This window comes from Podarcis raffonei, chromosome 13 (assembly GCF_027172205.1).
Source record: "Podarcis raffonei isolate rPodRaf1 chromosome 13, rPodRaf1.pri, whole genome shotgun sequence".
NCBI classification, from domain to species: domain Eukaryota; kingdom Metazoa; phylum Chordata; class Lepidosauria; order Squamata; family Lacertidae; genus Podarcis; species Podarcis raffonei.
Window position 1 is genome coordinate 17,259,724 of NC_070614.1, and position 18,858 is coordinate 17,278,581.

The 18,858-nt window shown below is 47.4% G+C and overlaps 1 protein-coding gene across 1 annotated transcript; it reads right to left on the reverse strand.

The window, feature by feature from the left end:
* Positions 1–17,302, reverse strand: JOSD2 (Josephin domain containing 2). The gene is made up of 5 exons (XM_053361326.1): positions 17,177–17,302; positions 14,831–15,015; positions 10,716–10,841; positions 8,517–8,711; positions 1–1,508 (listed from the first exon to the last, which is right to left on the reverse strand). Exons 2-5 carry the CDS (start codon positions 14,968–14,970, stop codon positions 1,406–1,408), a joined length of 564 nt encoding a protein of 187 aa, XP_053217301.1. The 5' UTR covers positions 14,971–15,015; positions 17,177–17,302; the 3' UTR covers positions 1–1,405.
* Between the last annotated feature and the right edge of the window lie 1,556 nt (positions 17,303–18,858).

An 18,858-nucleotide genomic window follows, 5' to 3' on the forward strand; every position in this document is an offset into this window, starting at 1 on the left:
TCACAAACTCCAGCACACGTTTTATTGGTTTTGCATCATTTAGTTTTTCCTTCTTTTTCGGTTCTCCGAGAACTTTAAAAGGTTCTTGTGTTTTGGAAGAGGAGGGATATTTTCCTTGTCAGGAAAAGGACAGCACACATTGCTAAACAAAGCATAAAGACTGGAAGGATTATTACAGGGGGGGGGGAGCGAGAGAGAGAGCTGGGCAAGGTACTAGCCTCACTTCCTGACTGCGACGGAAAAGCTGTGCAGCCCCCACTCATTTCTGACCTACTGCAAGGAACGCCATGTACCCCTTTGCAATTTTCCTCCCGGAGGATGAGAAGCACACCTTTTCCTTTAAGAAGACTCCCTCCACCCCCAAAAATAAAAACAAAAACCTACCTCTTCCCCTTACCCCAATCCAACCTGTGCTTTGGAACAGGTAGAAATCCAACAGACAGATCACCTAACATTGTTGGGAGAAGCTTCCTGGTTTAATTTATGTTAGCCAGCAATTACAGGCCCAGGAGTTAAGTGCTTGCAGCCTTGCATCTCTGTGCAAGCCAATCTGCAACTCCAGCCCAATAATTCCTCTAGCCAACTGGATCCCCGGACGTGCTAACAAAATTGCCCTTTCACACTCCTTTTCTCCCTCTTTCCCAACTTCACTCATCAAGACAGCCACTCGATAGTTCTTAACCCCATATATCATTCCTACGGCCTTCTGCAGGAAAAAAAGAAAACGAGACGTCCTGCAAATTGCCCCTCCCAATATCCTCCCTTTGGAGGCACCCAGCACCTCGCCCCAAAATGAAGAGGCAGCAAATTTAAGGCAAAAGGCAAAGGAAGTCCTCGGTTAGCCCAAGGAACTCGCTGTGATGCACTAGCAGAAATGGCTTTTCACGAAAGGGATCACGTATAAGCAGAGAAGAGAGGTCTGCTATGCCACAGTGGCTGGAAGCAGAACCGGGTAGTCAGACACATTTATATCACCGACTGCCACATGCCAGGAAACGCACAAGGGTTGGACAGAACCATCATAGCCTGCCTGTAAAGCTAGACACATATACACACACACCCTTCAAAGATCTGGTTGGTCGCTGTTGGAAGACATAGCATGACTCATCTCAAAGGTCTTAACTGGTCGCGCCAGGAGACCTGCCACCATTTGGGCATTGCATCCTTTATTCCACACTGTCCCAGGACAGGCCAAGTCTTTAAAAAGCAAGGGGGAAGCTGGGGACTCCTATTTCCTGGAGAGGGGAGGAGGACGGATCTCGTACTGTCACTCCCAGACTGGCAGTGTAGAAACGGGAGGACGTGCAGTTTCTTCCTCCCCCACAACGCATGCAGCAGCCAGCACAACAGGGTGGGGCAGAGTGCTTCAGGGCAGGCCCCAACGTGGATCCATAGGCGCCAGGGGTCACCTGACTGTGCTCAGCCAGTTCCCAGCTTCGCTCGACTCATGGGGCACGACCAGCAGCAGCTCGCAAGGGCCCTGGGATAGTATTTCCTGCAGGAACACCCTGTGGTGAAGAAGAGGGAAGGAAGAAGAGGTCATGGACAGGAATGTAGAAAACTCTTTGGTCCATCTAGCTCAGTATTGTCTAAACCTGAAGGAGCGTCTCCACCCTCATCACTCAGCCACTGAGGTCCAGCTCCAAGGGCCTTCTGGTGGTTCCCTCACTGTGAGAAGTGAGGTTACAGGGAACCAGGCAGAGGGCCTTCTAGGTGGTGGCACCTGCACTGTGGAACGCCCTCCTATCAGATGTCAAGGAAACAAACAACTGTGATGGAACCTCTACTCACAACCACAGTCCGTTCTGGAGGCCCGTCTGGAAGTCGAAACAGGTTGCTGGGAGAGGCGCTGTTGTGCGCAGGCGACGATTGCCCGCTTCTGCGCATGTGCAAACAGTGATCGATGCTCCTGCGCATGTGCGAACAGCAATTGCCGCTTCTGTGCATGTGTGAACGGCGATCAACACTCCAGCGCATGTGCGAACGGCAGCAAACCCGCCGGTTACTTCCGGGTTTGCCGCGGATGTTGGGCGAAATGGACGCAAGCGGAGGCGGACGTAAGAAGAGGCTTGACTGTACAGTCATACCTCGGGTTGAATGTGCTTTGAGATGAGCGCGTTCGAGTTGCGCTCCACAGCAACCCGGAAGTAACAGAGCGCGTTACTTTCAGGTTTCGCCGCTTACGCAGACGCTCAAAATGATGTCACGCGCATGCGTAGAAGTGCCGAAACGTGACCCGCAGATGCACGGACACGGGTTACGTTTGCTTCTAGATGCGAACGGGGCTCCAGAACGGATCCCGTTCACATCTAGAGGTACCACTGTATTTGATTTCTAAAAGGCACACAACTTAGAAGACCTCTGGAGGCAGCCCTGTTTAGGAAAGTTTTTAATGTTTCTTTTATTGTGTTTTTAATATTCTGTTGGGTGCCACCCAGAGTAGCTGAAGAAAGCCAGCCAGATGGGTGGGGTATAAATAATAAATTATTATTATTATTATTATTATTACTACTACTACTACTACTACTACTACTCTTGACTAGCAGTAGCAATTTGGGGGTTTTGTGCAGGGGGCGATTGCTGTAGACACCAGCAATTGAACCTGGGATATTCTGCACAGAAGGCATGTGGTCAAAGGTCCTTCCCCAAACAGGATCTCGCAGGGTCTCCCAAAGCGAGCTCCAAACACCCATTGACAGAATTCCGGTTGCAGAACCGTCGCAGAACAAAATAGCCGTGGCTGTTTACCAGACTTCACCCTTGCCCTGCTGCCAGCTCACACCAGAAGGTGCTCATTTTGCCTGGCACTAGTAAGACTTCCAAGTGGGGTGTAGCGTTTCAAAAGGAGGAACAAAATTCCAGGAGAATTACTGGGCTGGTCTTTATCAAAGGCAAAAAGGCACTGCAGCGTCTCTGGGGAGTAGCTGGCTTACCGTGGCTTTTGAGGGCAAGAGGTTATATGCTTTGATGCTGTAGCAGCTGTTTAGATTATGGATGACATTCATGTCTCACGCCCCCAGATGACCAGGCCGTGTTCTCCACGTTCCTACCATCTTGTGCCTCTTCACGTGGTTAGCTTGGTTGATCCTGCAATGACCCTTTTGCTCAGTGCACACCCCAATTTTAACACTCTGTTTCATGAATCCGATGAAAGAATGAAAAAAAACATTGCCTGCACGATCTCTGGCTACAAGAAGTCGGTCTGGTTTTCTCAATTTAGTTCCACTTTAATGACTTGCCTTTGCACCATCAGGTTTTCCACGCAACTTACAACCCAAAGTCAGTCACATACATTCTGAAAGTGGAACACACAGCCACAGAGCCAGCAGCGCCACAGCCTAGTGACAGAACACATGCGCTGCTTGCAGAAGGGCCTTTAGGTTCAATTCCCAGAATATCTAGGTAAGTACAGTGGTACCTCGGGTTACATACGCTTCAGGTTACAGACTCTGCTAACCTAGAAATAGTATCTCGGGTTAAGAACTTTGCTTCAGGATGAGAACAGAAATTGTGCTCCAGCGGCGCAGCAGCAGCAGGAGGCCCCATTAGCTAAAGTGGTGCTTCAGGTTAAGAACTGTTTCAGGTTAAGAATGGACCTCTGGAACGAATTAAGTACTTAACCCAGGGTACCACTGTACTGGAAGATATCTCTCTCTGAAATCCTGGAGAGCTGCTGGTGATCAGTGGAGACCAGGAAGGGGGAACCTGTGGCCCTCCAGATTGTTGCTGTACTACAACTCCCATGATCCCAGACAACTGGGTTGATGGGAGTTGAAGTCCCACATTCTGGAGGGTCACGGTGTCCCCATTCCTGGTGTAGACAATACAGTGGTACCTCTGGATAAGCACACCTCTGGTTGCGTATTCTTTGGGTTATGCATGCGGCAAACCCGGAAGTAATTTTCTGGGTTTCACCAGGTGCAGAAGTGCTCTACTGCGCATGTGCATGCTCAGAACAGGCACCTCCGGTTGTGAATTCCTCGGGATCCGACCGGAGATCTGGAACAGATCCCGTGCACAACTGTACTTGGTACATGGACCAAAGCTCTTACTTGGTACAAGGCAACTGCCTGTGATTGTAACAGGCAGGAAACAAACGACCTATCACATTATTATTACCTGTCAAAAGTTCAGCAGAACTAAATTGTTTTTAAGTCGCTGCTGGACTGACATCTTATCCTCTTGAAAAGCCAACGGCTCCCACTACCACTTTTAATATGTATAAAAATCGTGGGTGGCAAATGCCACCTTTAAAGCAATTACCTGCTGCCCGAGAAGAGTAAATGCCTGCTCTGTGACACATCCATGCATCACCTTGTGAAACGAAGCGCTCCAGGGCTACTGCTATTTCCTCATGAGCAACTGGAATCCATATGCTAGCCTGCCCCTTACTCAGAAGCAAGTAACACTGTACTCAGCTGGTGCTCCTCACAAGTAAGGACACAAAAGGACTGCACCCTCAGAACTCTTTAGCAGCCTGAGTTTTAACACAGTGTCTGCAAACTGGGAGGATAGTTGCCAAAAGACTCACTGGAAAGAATATCCCCTAAGCTGGGGCACTACCATGAAGACAATTTATCTCCAGTGACCACCCGTCTATCCTCCCCAAAGGAAGAGGAACCTGGAAAACAGCCTCAGTGAGGACCTCAGGGAAAGGACAAGTTCCTACAGGAGAAGGTGGTTCATCATCATCATGATCACCATCATCATCATATGCTGCCCATCTGACAGAGTTGCTCCAGCCACTCTAGGTGGCACCCAACAAAAAACTTCATTAAAACTTCCAAAAAGCCATTATAAACTTCCCTGAACAGGACTAGATCTGCCTTCAGATGTCTTCTAAAGGTCAGTCAGTTGGGCGTTCCACAGGGTGGGTGCCACTACCAAGAAGGCCCTCTGCCAGGTTCCCTGTAGTTTCACATCTCGCAATGAAAGAACCACCAGAAGGTTCTCAGAGCTGGACCTCAGTGTCCTGGCTGAACGATGGGGGTGGAGCATTCTTCAGATACTCTGGCCATAGGCTATTCTGAGCTGGTTTCAGGCATTGCCTCTCATCAGCGGCAGAAACAGAAGGACCTCTTCTGCAGCATCAGTAGTTGCAAGCAGAAAAATGGGACAACATTCTTTCTTGGATTATGGTCCATCAGGTCCATTTCCCCAGTGTAACTCTGGCTTAACCCATCATGCAAAGGCTATCATCACACAGATACACAAATGGGGACGGGAAGAGACCTGACTGCTTTTCCAGAGCAAGACTTTGCAAAATACCTTGGGGCTGGCTTTAAAATGGCTTTTTGCTCAGGATTCCGGGCACAGTCTTCACCGAGGAAGACGCTTCATTAAATCAGTTCATCTTGCCACCTGCGTGTCTGATGCAAGACTGCATCAAGGTCACAGTGACTGTGCAGAAATCCACTGAGCACATAACCCTCCAGAGTTGGGGGAATATGTTCCCGGGACCCAACCAGCTGACAGAAAATCTACCCTTCTGTATCCAGGCAGTTTTGATTTATTTATTTTTAAAAACTGGTTTTTGACCTGGGTCTAACAGCTCCAATTTGGCTGAAGCACCGTGAACTGCAAAAAGCACGCATGCCTGGAGGAAATCTGCTAGTGAGGTGTGTGACTCTAATGGTTGGTATTAGCGTGAGGCGAGCTGGCTTTGCCATTTTCTATTCTGTACTCCCAGTTCCCAAATACACCATATACTGTTAAGCCTGTATTTTATCGGCAAAGCGTTCTTACGCTTATGTTATACACTCCACTTGCATGAAACCATGCTTACATGGGTCACCGCGTAATTAATAAATTAATTGGTCCTCTCTTGCTCAGGGCTGCTGCTCAGAAATGAGCGGGGAAAGGTGTGCCGGGCAGTGGCCCTCAATATGGGAAGACTCTGGACAGGCTGGGCAGCGACCCCGAGCAACTTCCAGGCAACAGCTGCAGCGGCGTATATGAGTCTCCTTCTCTCTCTCCTCCCCTTTTGAAGTGGGGTGGTTCCCCACTTTATGCAATTTCACTTAAATCCCGAACATAAATCCCGCATAAGCCCAGAACATAAATCCCACATAAGTGTGTGTGGGAGGGAGAACACCTGCAACCTTCTGAATAAAGCACTGCATTTATCCTGGCACAGCTGCTTGAAGTGAACTTGGTTCTGAATCCTGTACCGGCCTGCTTTGTCACACGCTGCCGAGTTCCCTTGTGTAACTCAAAAGGCAGTGAGTGGGCTGTTTGGCTTGTGTCTTTGTGAATCCCAAAGATGTCCAGAGAACAACGTCAGTTTCCTCTGAGCTCAGGAATGGGGGGCTACAGAGGTGGTGGCAGTAACATCTCCCTAATAAATCTCTCTCAAATATATCTCTCATGCTGGCATCTCAGAGTAACAAAACCATAATAGTAATGATAAATTTATTATATAATGTATTATTTATACCTCGTCCATCTGGCTGGGTTTCCCCAGCTACTCTGGGCGGCTCCCAACAGAATATTAAAAGCACGATAAAACATCAAACATTAAAAACTTCCCTAAACAGGGCTGCCTTCAGATGTCTTCTAAAAGTCAGATATAGTCATACCTCGGGTTACAGCCGCTTCAGGTTGTGTTTTTTCGGGTTGTGGACCGCCGAAACCCGGAAGTACTGAAATGGGTTACTTTCGGGTTTTAGCAGTTGTGCATGCACAGAAGCGCAAAATCGCAAGCTGCACATGCACAGATGCGGGTTGCGAACGCTGTGGGTTGTGAGCGTGCATCCCGCACAGATCACGTTCGCAACCCAAGCGTCCACTGTAGTTGTTTATTTCCTTGACATCTGATGGGAGGACATTCCACAGAGCAGACACCACTACCAAGAAACCCTCTGCCTGGTTCCCTGTAACCTCACTTCTCGCAGTGAGGGAACCGCCAGAAGGCCCTTGGAGCTGGACTTCAGTGTCCAGGCAGAACAATGGGGGTGGAGACGCTCCTTTACATGGTGGCAGTGGCGAGATTTTAAAACTACAAAACTTCTTGGAACCCGTGTATCTTCAGGCTCCTCTTCCTGTATATTCCTTCTCCATCTCCACCTTTGCTCTCTCCCACTGCCAAATGACATACCATGAACAGCTACTAGAAGCCAGGCTTTTTTGATAACAGCACCTACCTATGAAGGGATGCAGGTGGCGCTCTGGGTAAAACCTCAGTGCCTAGGACTTGCCGATCAAATGGTCGGCGGTTCGAATCCCCGCGGCGGGGTGAGCTCCCGTCTTTTGGTCCCAGCTCCTGCCCACCTAGCAGTTCGAAAGCACCCCTAAGTGCAAGTAGATAAATAGGTACCGCTTTATAGCGGGAAGGTAAACGGCGTTTCCGTGTGCTGCGCTGGTGCTGGCTCGCCAGAGCAACTTCGTCACGCTGGCCACGTGACCCGGAAGTGTCTGCGGACAGCGCTGGCCCCCAGCCTCTTAAGTGAGATGGGCGCACAACCCTAGAATCGGACACGACTGGCCCGTACGGGCAGGGGTACCTTTACCTTTACCTTTACCTACCTATGGACTCTCCTTCATTGGTGGTTTTTAAGCATAGGTTGGTTGGGCATCTGCCATGGAGGCTTTAGCCAAGTTCCCTGCATTGCAGGGGGTTCGACTACATGACCCTTGGGGTCCCTTTTCAACTCTACATTCTGTGATTCTATGAATAACCTTCCAAGGGAAGCTTGTCAGGACCCAACACTTCATACTCTTCTAGAGGCCTGGCAAAGAGAAGACAAGATAAATAACAAGAGCATCAGAAAACTCAGTTAAAAGACTTCTGGGATAAAGTCTTTTAACTGAGTTTTCTGATGCTCTTGTTATTTAAGCAACGTTTACCTCCAAAACTGATGGTGTTTGGTTTTCCAGTAAGGTTCTAATGTATTTCTTATTTATTGCCGAATAGCCATCTAGCAGGAATGCTATCACAGTGGATTCCTTTAAATCAGCAAAATGAGCTTGGAGGTCTTCTTTCTCCCACTATAAATTCTATTCCACTGCACGATCTGCTTTGGTGTAAGCCAACTCTGATTCGCTTTGGGGCGCGAGGAGGATAAAGGAGGCAGGATATAAAGTATTTAAAAATAAATCACTGGGACTACACAGTAAAGGTAAAGGTAAAGGGACCCCTGACCATTACGTCCAGTCATGACCGACTCTGGGGTTGCGGCGCTCATCTCGCTTTATTGGCCGAGGGAGCCGGCGTACAGCTTCCGGGTCATGTGGCCAGCAGGAGTAAGCCGCTTCTGGCGAACCAGAGCAGCGCACGGAAACGCCGTTTACCTTCCCGCCGGAGCGGTACCTATTTATCTACTTGCACTTTGACGTGCTTTCGAACTGCTAGGTTGGCAGGAACAGGGACCGAGCAACGGGAACTCACCCCGTCGCGGGGATTCGAACCACCGACCTTCTGATCGGCAAGTCCTAGGCTCTGTGGTTTAACCCACAGCGCCACCCGCGTCCCTGGGACTACACAGTAGTCGTCCCCAAACCAGCCACAGGAGAAGTACCTGAGGTCAGATTCACCACCGATTGGAGCCGGACCCTTCAGCTTGGAGTCAAGGTTGTAGTAGGTGCCGTCAAGCTGGCGCACGGCGATCCAGTGGCGACGCCTCACTGGGAGGGACAGGAAGCCCAGACACACGTTGGACGGGACGTTGATGATGAAGCCAAGAACCCCCTCCAGGGAGAGCTGCTCTAGGGGCCTAAGGCACAAAGGGAGATGAGACTTGTCAAAGAGGACAGGATTCTAAAGAGAGACACATATTTCTCAAGTGACTCGTAGAAACTCAACGGTGTTGAGCTGTTAAGAAGCTAAAGCAGGTCTCAACCAGGGTGGATTTGATTTAAATCACTAGTCAGTAAGACTTGATTTAAATCTTTTTTTATTTTATTCTATTTATTATTATTATTCTAGCTCATTCTTGCTATTATAATCTTAATATTTACAACCAAATGGAGGTTTCGTTTTTGGAAAAATAATTTTTCAGAGTAGTTTTTACAGTTATATCAAAAATTACTGATTAGAAATACATAGACCGATAATTACAAAATTATTGTGAGGTTTAATAAGTTAACTGTTTATATTTGGACAACTTTTCTGCCGTACTTTATCAGAAGAAGAAAAATAATCATTTCCTTAATAACAATGTAAACGATTTATTTCACTAAAACAATAACATTATAGCACATGTATCCATGTTTGTTAACTGATGTGGTTAAACAATTTTTTTAAAAAACTTAGACTGAGTTTTAGCACATATGAAAAACTTAAAACATATCCTTATTTCCTGATGAATAGCCTTTGGACTATAATGTAACTTACATAGAAAACTATCTTTAGAAAGATTTTTCCTCCAAAAGCATGTTATTTTAAAAATCAGATTTAAATTTTAAAAATCTGATTTTTTATTTTTTTTAAATCCACCCTGGTCTCAACACAGTCAGTCCTTGGGAAAGGAGGACAGTATCTGGGAGCAAAATAAAAGTCACTTCCACTTTCTCCAAAATTCCAGGTCCAACTTTTTAAAGGGGAGCAATTCACGGTAGGGGGCAACAACAAAAACACCCTATGGCAGGCATGTCCAACTCCCAAGAGACTGCGATCTACTCCCACTATAATAAAACTGGCAGTGATCTACTCATTGGATTGACCAAAGTCGCTGAGATTTTTTGCGGGGAAGACGACTAGGGACACCCCGCGATCGACCGGTAGATTGCGGTTGACCTGTTGGACATGCCTACCCTACGGGGACTGCAATCATATCAAAAGGACAAATGGTGGGAGATTTCAAAGGCTGCCTCTAGTTCCATGAGACTTTGGCCTGCCTTACTCAACATTGCAGTGCAGACCAACTCACCTCGGATGCTCGCAATTCATCTCCATGTGCACAGCGTAACATGGAGAGGTGAAACGGGGACACTTCCTGCCGCCTTGAGCCAGCAAGAGCCCCTCCATGAACTCAGCTGGGACCAGACGCCAGTTGGCTGCCCTCTTTCTCTCCAGACGCTCTCACTGCAGTGGCCACTCCATCCGGTTATTAGAACTGAAGATGCTATGCAACTCTGCTTAGTTCCCTTCCCCCCGCCTCTCCCTTCTCATTCTGTTTTCCTTTCGTATAATAGAATTGCACCTTAGATTGTCAGCCGTGGCCCCCAGCAATTCGGCAGAAAGGCATCCCATAAACATAATAAAGAAAGAAGCTAAAAGAGGAAGGTAGAAGAGGATCTGCCGTAGCAATGGCAAGCCGAGAGATGATGTAAAGGTAAAGGTAAAGGTACCCCTGCCCACACGGGCCAGTCTTGACAGACTCTAGGGTTGTGCGCCCATCTCACTCAAGAGGCCGGGGGCCAGCGCTGTCCGTAGACACTTCCGGGTCATGTGGCCAGCGTGACATCGCTGCTCTGGCGAGCCAGAGCCGCACACGGAAATGCCGTTTACCTTCCCGCTAGTAAGCGGTCCCTATTTATCTACTTGCACCCGGGGGTGCTTTCGAACTGCTAGGTTGGCAGGCGCTGGGACCGAGCAGCGGGAGCGCACCCCGCCGCGGGGATTCGAACCGCCGACCTTTCAATCGGCAAGCCCTAGGCGCTGAGGCTTTTACCCACAGCGCCACCCGTGTCATGAGAGATGATGGGGAGCCTGCAAAGTCACCTGCGCCAGGGGAAGCAGATACACAACACCAGGCAAAGGTTGCTGCTCTCCTCACCTCCGTTTGTCCCACCAGATGGCTTCTAGACCCACACTCTGAAGAGCTGCCATGATGACGTTGACATCATAGTTACCGGTTCCCAGAAAGCTGCGGTGCGGGTTCCACCTGGCATCTGGGGCCAGCCTGTTGGAAGGAAGGAAGGAAGGACTCACTGTAAGAATCAGAGGGCTGGACACCAGTGAAAGAATAAGGCACAGGGAAATTCTTGGGATCAGTGTAGAACCAACCCCAATCCGAGAATTACTGTTTCGAATTATTATTAATGTGTACCCCACCCATCTGACTGGGTCGCCCCAGAGCTCTGGCCGGCTTCCATCAAATATAAAAACATAGTAAAACATTAAAAGCTTCCCTACACAGGGTTGCCTTCAGATGTTTCCTAAATGTTATATACAGTCATACCTCGGGATAAATACGCTTTGGGTTGAGCGCTTTTGGGTTGCACTCCACAGCGACCCGGAAGTAACGGAGCGCGTTACTTCCGGGTTTCACCGCTCTCGCATGCGCAGTCAGTCAAAATGATGTCATGTGCATGCGCAGAAGCGGCAAACGCGACCCGCACACACACGTCTTATTTTCCATTCAGGATGCGAACGGATCCCGTTCGCATCCTGAGGTACCACTGTACAGTGGTACCTCTGGTTAAGTACTTAATTCGTTCCAGAGGTCCGTGCTTAACCTGAAACTGTTCTTAACCTGAAGCACCACTTTAGCTAATGGGGCCTCCCACTGCTGCCGCTGCACGATTTCTGTTCTCATCCTGAAGCAAAGTTCTTAACCTGAAGCACTATTTCTGGGTTAGCGGAGTCTGTAACCTGAAGCGTATGTAACCCGAGGTACCACTGTAATTAAAGGTAAAGGTACCCCTGCCCGTACGGGCCAGTCTTGACAGACTCTAGGCTTGTGTGCCCATCTCACTTAAGAGGCCAGGGGCCAGCGCTGTCCGGAGACACTTCCAGGTCACGTGGCCAGCGTGACAAGCTGCATCTGGCGAGCCAGAGCCGCACACGAAAACACCGTTTACCTTCCCGCTAGTAAGCGGTCCCTATTTATCTACTTGCACCCGGGGGTGCTTTCGAACTGCTAGGTTGGCAGGCGCTGGGACCGAACAACGGGAGCGCACCCCGCCGCGGGGATTCGAACCGCCGACCTTTCAATTGGCAAGCCCTAGGCGCTGAGGCTTTTACCCACAGCGCCACCCGCGTCCCCAGTACCACTGTAATTACTCAACTCCTTAACGTCTGATGGCAGAACGGGACAGATGTCACTACCACAAAGGCCCTCTGCCTGGTTCCCTGTAACTTCACTTATCGCAGTGAGGGAACCGCCAGAAGGCCTTAGAAGCTGAACCTTAGTGTCTGGGTTGAGCGATGGGGGTGGAGATGCTCCTTCAGGTATACAGGGCTGAGGGTATTTAGGGCTTTAACCACATCATGTTGTCTCTCCTCAATACCCACCTTCTGTGGTCAGCACAACCCCTTAGTCCGTATGTATGATTTAACCTAAGTACAGTGGTACCTCGGGTTACATACGCTTCAGGTTACATACGCTTCAGGTTACAGACTCCACTAACCCAGAAATAGTGCTTCAGGTTAAGAACTTTGCTTCAGAATGAGAACAGAAATCGTGCTCTGGTGGTGCGGCGGCAGCAGGAGACCCCATTAGCTAAAGTGGTGTTTCAGGTTAAGAACAGTTTCAGGTTAAGTACGGACCTCCGGAACGAATTAAGTACTTAATCCGAGGTACCACTGTACATCATTACTGAATTGCATTGCAAACTCCCCCAGCCCCATTTCCATCTTCCTCTGTCAAATGCTATATTGTATTCTCCAAGAGATAGTCCTTTCTTTCTTCTATTCTGTAAAAGCACCAACCCAATGATGTTACTATGTAGCTGTTGTTGTTGTTTTTTATCATCCTGCAAATTTACTCATTTATTATCAACCTGCAGATTTTTGCTTCTCCTAAGTTTGTGCCGAATAAAATATGTGCTTTTCACACATCCTGTTCTCTTTCTGCCCGTTTCAAGTTTGTAGAAACTTGTCCCCAGAGACAGTCACCCTCAAAATATATCGAGAATAAAGGATGTGTACTTCTTTCTATTCAACTGCCTCCTCTGCTTTTCCGGAGAAATATTATACCCCAGGGAGGCGTGCTTGCCCCGAACAACGCTGTATAAAAATGAACAATCAATCAACAGATCTATACGGCAAAAGAAGCAGTATTTCAGATGCTGACTTCACACCTGTTCCATCCGCTGGAGTGGCTGCTGAGTGCAAGATATATATCTGCACTGTGCTAATTAAAGTACCACGATGACCAGTGGATTTAAGTGACTAAAGGAAACAGCATCTCCCGCAAAACACCTTGGGAGTTGCCCAGTCCATCCATCAACTGTCAAGGACACAGGTGGACCATCCCTTCAGTGACAGAAATGCAGAATTAGTGCCCTGCCCTAGTGCAGTGCTCCTGAATTTAAAGGCACACGAGAAGAGACTGGCAGGTCCACGCCAAGCGGAAGGGGTGATGCGCCACCATGTGCCAATGCAGAACTGTGTTTTAAAGATGATTCACTGAAAGCTAGTTAAGCACAAGTTATGCCAAACCTCACACGCAGTGTTCAAAATTAGCCAGGGCTTTCGACCGCTTTTGACTCGGAGAAGATGCCTGGGAGCCAGGATGATGCCTGACATTTCCACCATCTGGAGGCGCATGCCTGGGGATCATTGGAGCTGGACTGTTTCTTTCACCCACTAATGCCTCATCCCGTAGAATTCCATTAGTTGTATTTTATCCGCACAATCGGAATGAATTTCTGGAACCAAAATGCTTTTTCTGGGTAGCCTAGGCAGGAGCAGTTACCATCAAGAAAGAGGTTAGAATCAGCCTATATATATATGGACGCGGGTGGCGCTGTGGGTTAAACCACAGAGCCTAGGACTTGCTGATCAGAAGGTCAGCGGTTCGAATCCCCGCGATGGGGTGAGCTTCCATTGCTCGGTCCCTGCTCCTGCCAACCTAGCAGTCCGAAAGCACGTCAAAGTACAAGTAGATAAATAGGTACCGCTCCGGCGGGAAGGTAAACAGCGTTTCCGTGTGCTGCTCTGGTTCGCCAGAAGCGGCTTAGTCATGCTGGCCACATGACCTGGAAGCTGTATGCCGGCTCCCTCGGCCAATAAAGCGAGATGAGCGTCACAACCCCAGTCGGTCATGACTGGACCTAATGGTCAGGGGTCCCTTTACCTTATGTGTGTGTGTGTGTGTGTGTGTGTGTGGACTGTCCCTGCATCAAGGTACTTTTCTTCTTTAAGTTCTCAAAGCTCTTAACCTAGCTCAAGGTTGTCATCTGATCTAGCAGATCTATAACTGAGAATCAATCACAGTCAGTCCATCATTTGAAAAATAAGACTTTAGAGACGTCCTGCCCCAAAATGGCAATGAAACATTTCATTATGGCAACTGTAACTTTGGTTTAAAGAGCTGTTTGGCGCCTAGCTTATACAGTGGTTAAGAACTTAATTCGTTCCAGAGGTCTGTTCTTAACCTGAGGTCCCACTTTAGCTAATGGGGCCTCCCGCTGCCGCTGCACTGCTGCCGCATGATTTCTGTTCTCATCCTGAAGCAAAGTTCTTAACCTGAGGTACTATTTCTGGGTTTGTGGAGTCTGTAACCTGAAGCATCTGTAACCTGAAGCATCTGTAACTTGAAGCATCTGTAACTTGAAGCGTCTATAACCCGAGGTACCACTGTATATCTGAGTTTCCTACACTGCTCATATGCATATCATGGTACTGTGGGGGCTGTCTATGGGGGTTCTCCAGCAGTCAGCTTGGAGGTTTTAGTCCTCAAGGCTGCCAGATTTGGGGGGCACAGCAGGAAATATGAAGGAGATACAGCCTTCGCTTTTCTCTCCCTCCCCCCTCCTTGAAAAAACAATTGACTGCCGGGGAATTTTAAAAGGCGACTGTAATAAGCCATTTACAGAGCTGAAAGGCTGTTAGGGCATTGATAAAAGGATCCTGCATGCAGAGAAAAGTCTCCTCTGGGAATCTTGAAAGCAGATACAGAGGTATTAGCGAGAGGCGAAAGCACAAGACGTTCCAGCCACTCACTTCTTGCAGATCTCATCCGCCGCCTCTTGCGTGAATATTCGTTCCTGCAGGACGTTGTTGAGGGCATGGACGGCACACAGCTCCAGCCGCTGCCGCTCATGGTAAACCCCAGGAGCTTCGTTTCGTCCGGACCCGGACATCACATCTACGCAGGTCCAGGAGGTTCTTCCTGCAAGAGATCAGCCCTGGAAAGGAAGTCCAATGATGAAACCACAGAAGACAGAGAAGGCAGGCAAATCAATGCAATTGCATTAGTGAGCTACTGCCTGGCTGGTAGTTTCACATCAACTATGTGTTCCTTGGCCTTTCTCACATTGGCCCCTTTCCTCTTTGCCCATTCTGTCTCATCATTTCCCTTACCCTCTCAAGCGGCTTCCTTTAGTCTTCTCGGCTACCCCTTTGCTTACTCTTAACCTCTTTTAAGTTGCCCTAGGCCTAACACCTTCTCAAGTCACCTGCCTTCTCTTCTACTCATCTCCAAAGGCATTCCTACCTGCCACGTCCCCTCTCTTGCATCACAGCAGCTCAGCCAATGGCAGCCAGGGACTCTCCTGCCTGCTCCCACCCGACTCCAGCATCAGGGAAGTCCCAACCAATCACTGCTGAGACTTTGACCATCATCAACAACACCACAGAAGCCACAAGTGCATAACGACAAATGTAAACTTCCATGGCAGAAAGGCAGTATCTGAATGCAACAAATAACGTGGCCCCACAAAAATGAATACTCCTAAAGTCTAAGAGATGGAAGAGAAAGAATCAAAACGCATATTACTAAACCACACAGAAATCAAATATTTTAGCCACTAGAGTAGTAAAAAAAAAAGAGTGCTTAAAGAAATCACCACCAAGATATTTATTGGTGAAATTTATTATTGGTGTATTTTTATACCGCCTCTCAACGCAGCAGTCACAGGACAGCGTACAACTAAATAACATACAACAAAATATAATACTTGACACAATCGTTACGATCAAAATTCACATAAAATTCACACAACTAATGTAGCTGCAGCATTAAAACTGATTTCACTGAAAGCATTTTGAACCATTAGGTCTAAAAACAGTCATTCCTCCACAATATACTGTACAGCAGAACCCTGTCTACTCTGATGTAAGTCGTATTGAATTCAATAATCCTGGGTAAGTAGTGTTAGGATTGAAGACTAAAGGCACTTAACATTTAAAGATCAAAACCATTTTCCCCATTTCACCCTGCTTTACTTTGTTTTAACAGGAACAGAAGAGCTCTACTGCAATTTGCTAAAACTATAATTGTCCAAACCAGTCCTCACTAGCTAAGTTCCCCAGGCAAGCAAGGTAATGTCCTCAAAGCAGTGCCAATTCATGTCACAACTGTACTGGCTTTTTAAAAAGGTCCCCTAAAATATAGTAGCTACCAGTATACATACTAAGAAGAAAGACACAGCGCTGCTGCATTCAAACTGAGAAAGCAGATCCACAGAAACTAAGGAACCCCCAAGTTACTCCTGCCTTTTAATTCCAGTGATCCTACTCTGAGTGAAGACTAGCATGGGGCAGGGAGGTATACTGGTTCATTTTGTTGTGTATTTTGTGTTTCCACCCTGTATTTTTATGTTGTAAACCGCCCTGAAATCTACAAACGAAGGACGGCATCCAAATGTAGTAAATAAATAGGAAGCTGAGATAATCCGAACCTGTTTTAGCATTTTAACTTTCGTTACGTTTCAAAGCGCCTGGATTTTATCGCCTGATCTTCTTGCAAAGCACTTTGAGGGCTGCTGTTTTTCTTTGAAAGCAAGCAGTGTATAGATTTTTAGCTAACTAAACGAATAAAACAAACAAACAACATCGAACCGCCTGGACAGGAGAGTTACCGGTAATTCCCCATGCCCAGAGTGTGTTTCCAAAAGCAATTATAAACGTATTATTAAAAAGTCTAGAGGCCTACAGGCCAGCTGGCAGCTCATAGTCTTCTATTTCACCAGGAAATTTTTCCTAATCCCAATCATATATTATTTTTATATATATTTTTTAAAAAAAACCAGAGAGAGAGCTTACAGCTCACAGTCCTTTCCTTTTCGCTAGAAAACTTTCCCTAATCGCAATATAATAGGCTGCTGCACTGGGGGGAGCTGCTGATCCTTCCCTAGCAGGCTGGCAGCACTCTGTACATGCTCTAAAGCGCAGTTGTTTTAGTTAATGGTTAAGCCCCCAGTCTTAAAAGAAGCCCTCCCCTGTTGTTGTTGTGTTGTTGTTGTTGTTAAATCCCCTTCCCCAGCCAGCTTAATAGCCTGGCCAACAATACCCACACTTCCCAGGAGGAGAAAAATAACAATAATAATAACAATAAAAGCATCTTACCCTCGCGAAGCTGGGACTCCAGCAACTAAAACTCCGCGCCGTGCCCATCCCCGGGAGCCGCTTCCTTTCAAGGCCAGGCTGACAGTGCAAAGGGCGTGGGCGGAGAACTACCATTCCCAGCGAGCACCGGGCGAGGGCGGCGGGACTTCAGCTCCCGGCATGCCTCGCGGCGCCGGCCGGAAGGAACGCGGCGAAACCGCGCTCCCCCCCCTCCCAGATCTGCGCCGGTGACGTGGAGTCGTGTGGGCGGAGACGAATTGCAGGCGCGGTGCGCGCAGAAGCCACAAAGCGCGCTATGGCAACGGGGTGGCAATGCAGTTGAATGGCCAGTAAGGCCAAGCAAATGTGAAAATAAAAATAAAATTAATGATAATAATATAGTCTAGGAGAATGAAGAGAGTCAAAGCCCGGGCAGGGCGGTCAGGGGCAGAAGGGCAGGGCTCCTGCGTCGTCCGCTACGAGCAACTTTGAATTTACCTTGCAAATTCCTCATTTGGAAATAGCTTGCGCAGGTGCATGTCTGTAGAGACAGTGGTTAATGCAAACCGTCAGATGCGCTGTTGGATCATAGCTGTCAACTTTTCCCTTTTCTTGCAAGGAATCCTATTCGGAATAAGCGAATTTCCCTTTAAAAAAGGAAAACGTTGACAGCTATGTGCTGGATCAGTGCTTAATGGTTATTGTGTCTGTTTAAAAACCAATAAAACGGGGCGGGGGGGCGCGGCGCGGGTTGAAATAATTTTTATTTGATTTAATACGACCATATACATCCACATTTAAAGATTCCTCAGCCAGTGCCGGATTTACGTATAAGATAAACAAGCTATAGCTTAGGGCCCCACTCTCTTGGGGGCCCCCCAAAAAATTATGAGTCTTTGTAAATTGTGTTTCTAAAGGAACTTTTGTTATTGCCAAATGCCAGTGTGTTTGCATTATTAAGTTATGAATAAAATATTTTAAGTTAGAGCTTAATAATTATTTCACTACTAATATACTTCTTACAGTGGTACCTTGGGTTACAGACGCTTCAGGTTACAGACTCCGCTAACCCAGAAATAGTACCTCAGGTTAAGAACTTTGCTTCAGGATGAGAACAGAAATCGTGCTCTGGCAGCGCGGCGGCAGTGGGAAGCCCCATTAACTAAAGTGGTACCTCAGGTTAAGAACAGTTTCAGGTTAAGAACAGACCTCCAGAACGAATTAAGTTCTTAACCAGAGGTACCACTGTAGTTGTATTTCAGTTCAACAATTACTTTGATAAAATACATATTTTGTTATGTGCAAATGACTTTAGATACCTATAGCATATATTCAACACAAAAAACAGTGACAATTTGTTGTTGACAAAGGACAGCTGGACATATAAAGGGTCCATTACCTTCAGAAGCTTAGGGCCTCATCAAACCTAAATCCGGCCCTGCCTCTGACAGTAACAATTAGGAACAGAACAAGCCAAAAGTTCACTAAGGAATGGGAGTGCTATAAAAACTTATCTAGAAAAACATTGTTCTCAAATAAAACCTTTATTATGCTTTGATTAATTTCTGCAAAAGACAAAAACAGTTGTTATAACCAAACAAGCTAATACCAAGAAATGGAAAACATCTAAAGAAGGCAATTAAGGAAAAGGAAAAATTGACTCAAATTCATGTGGTGGAAGCGAACCCAAAAGATTAGAACAG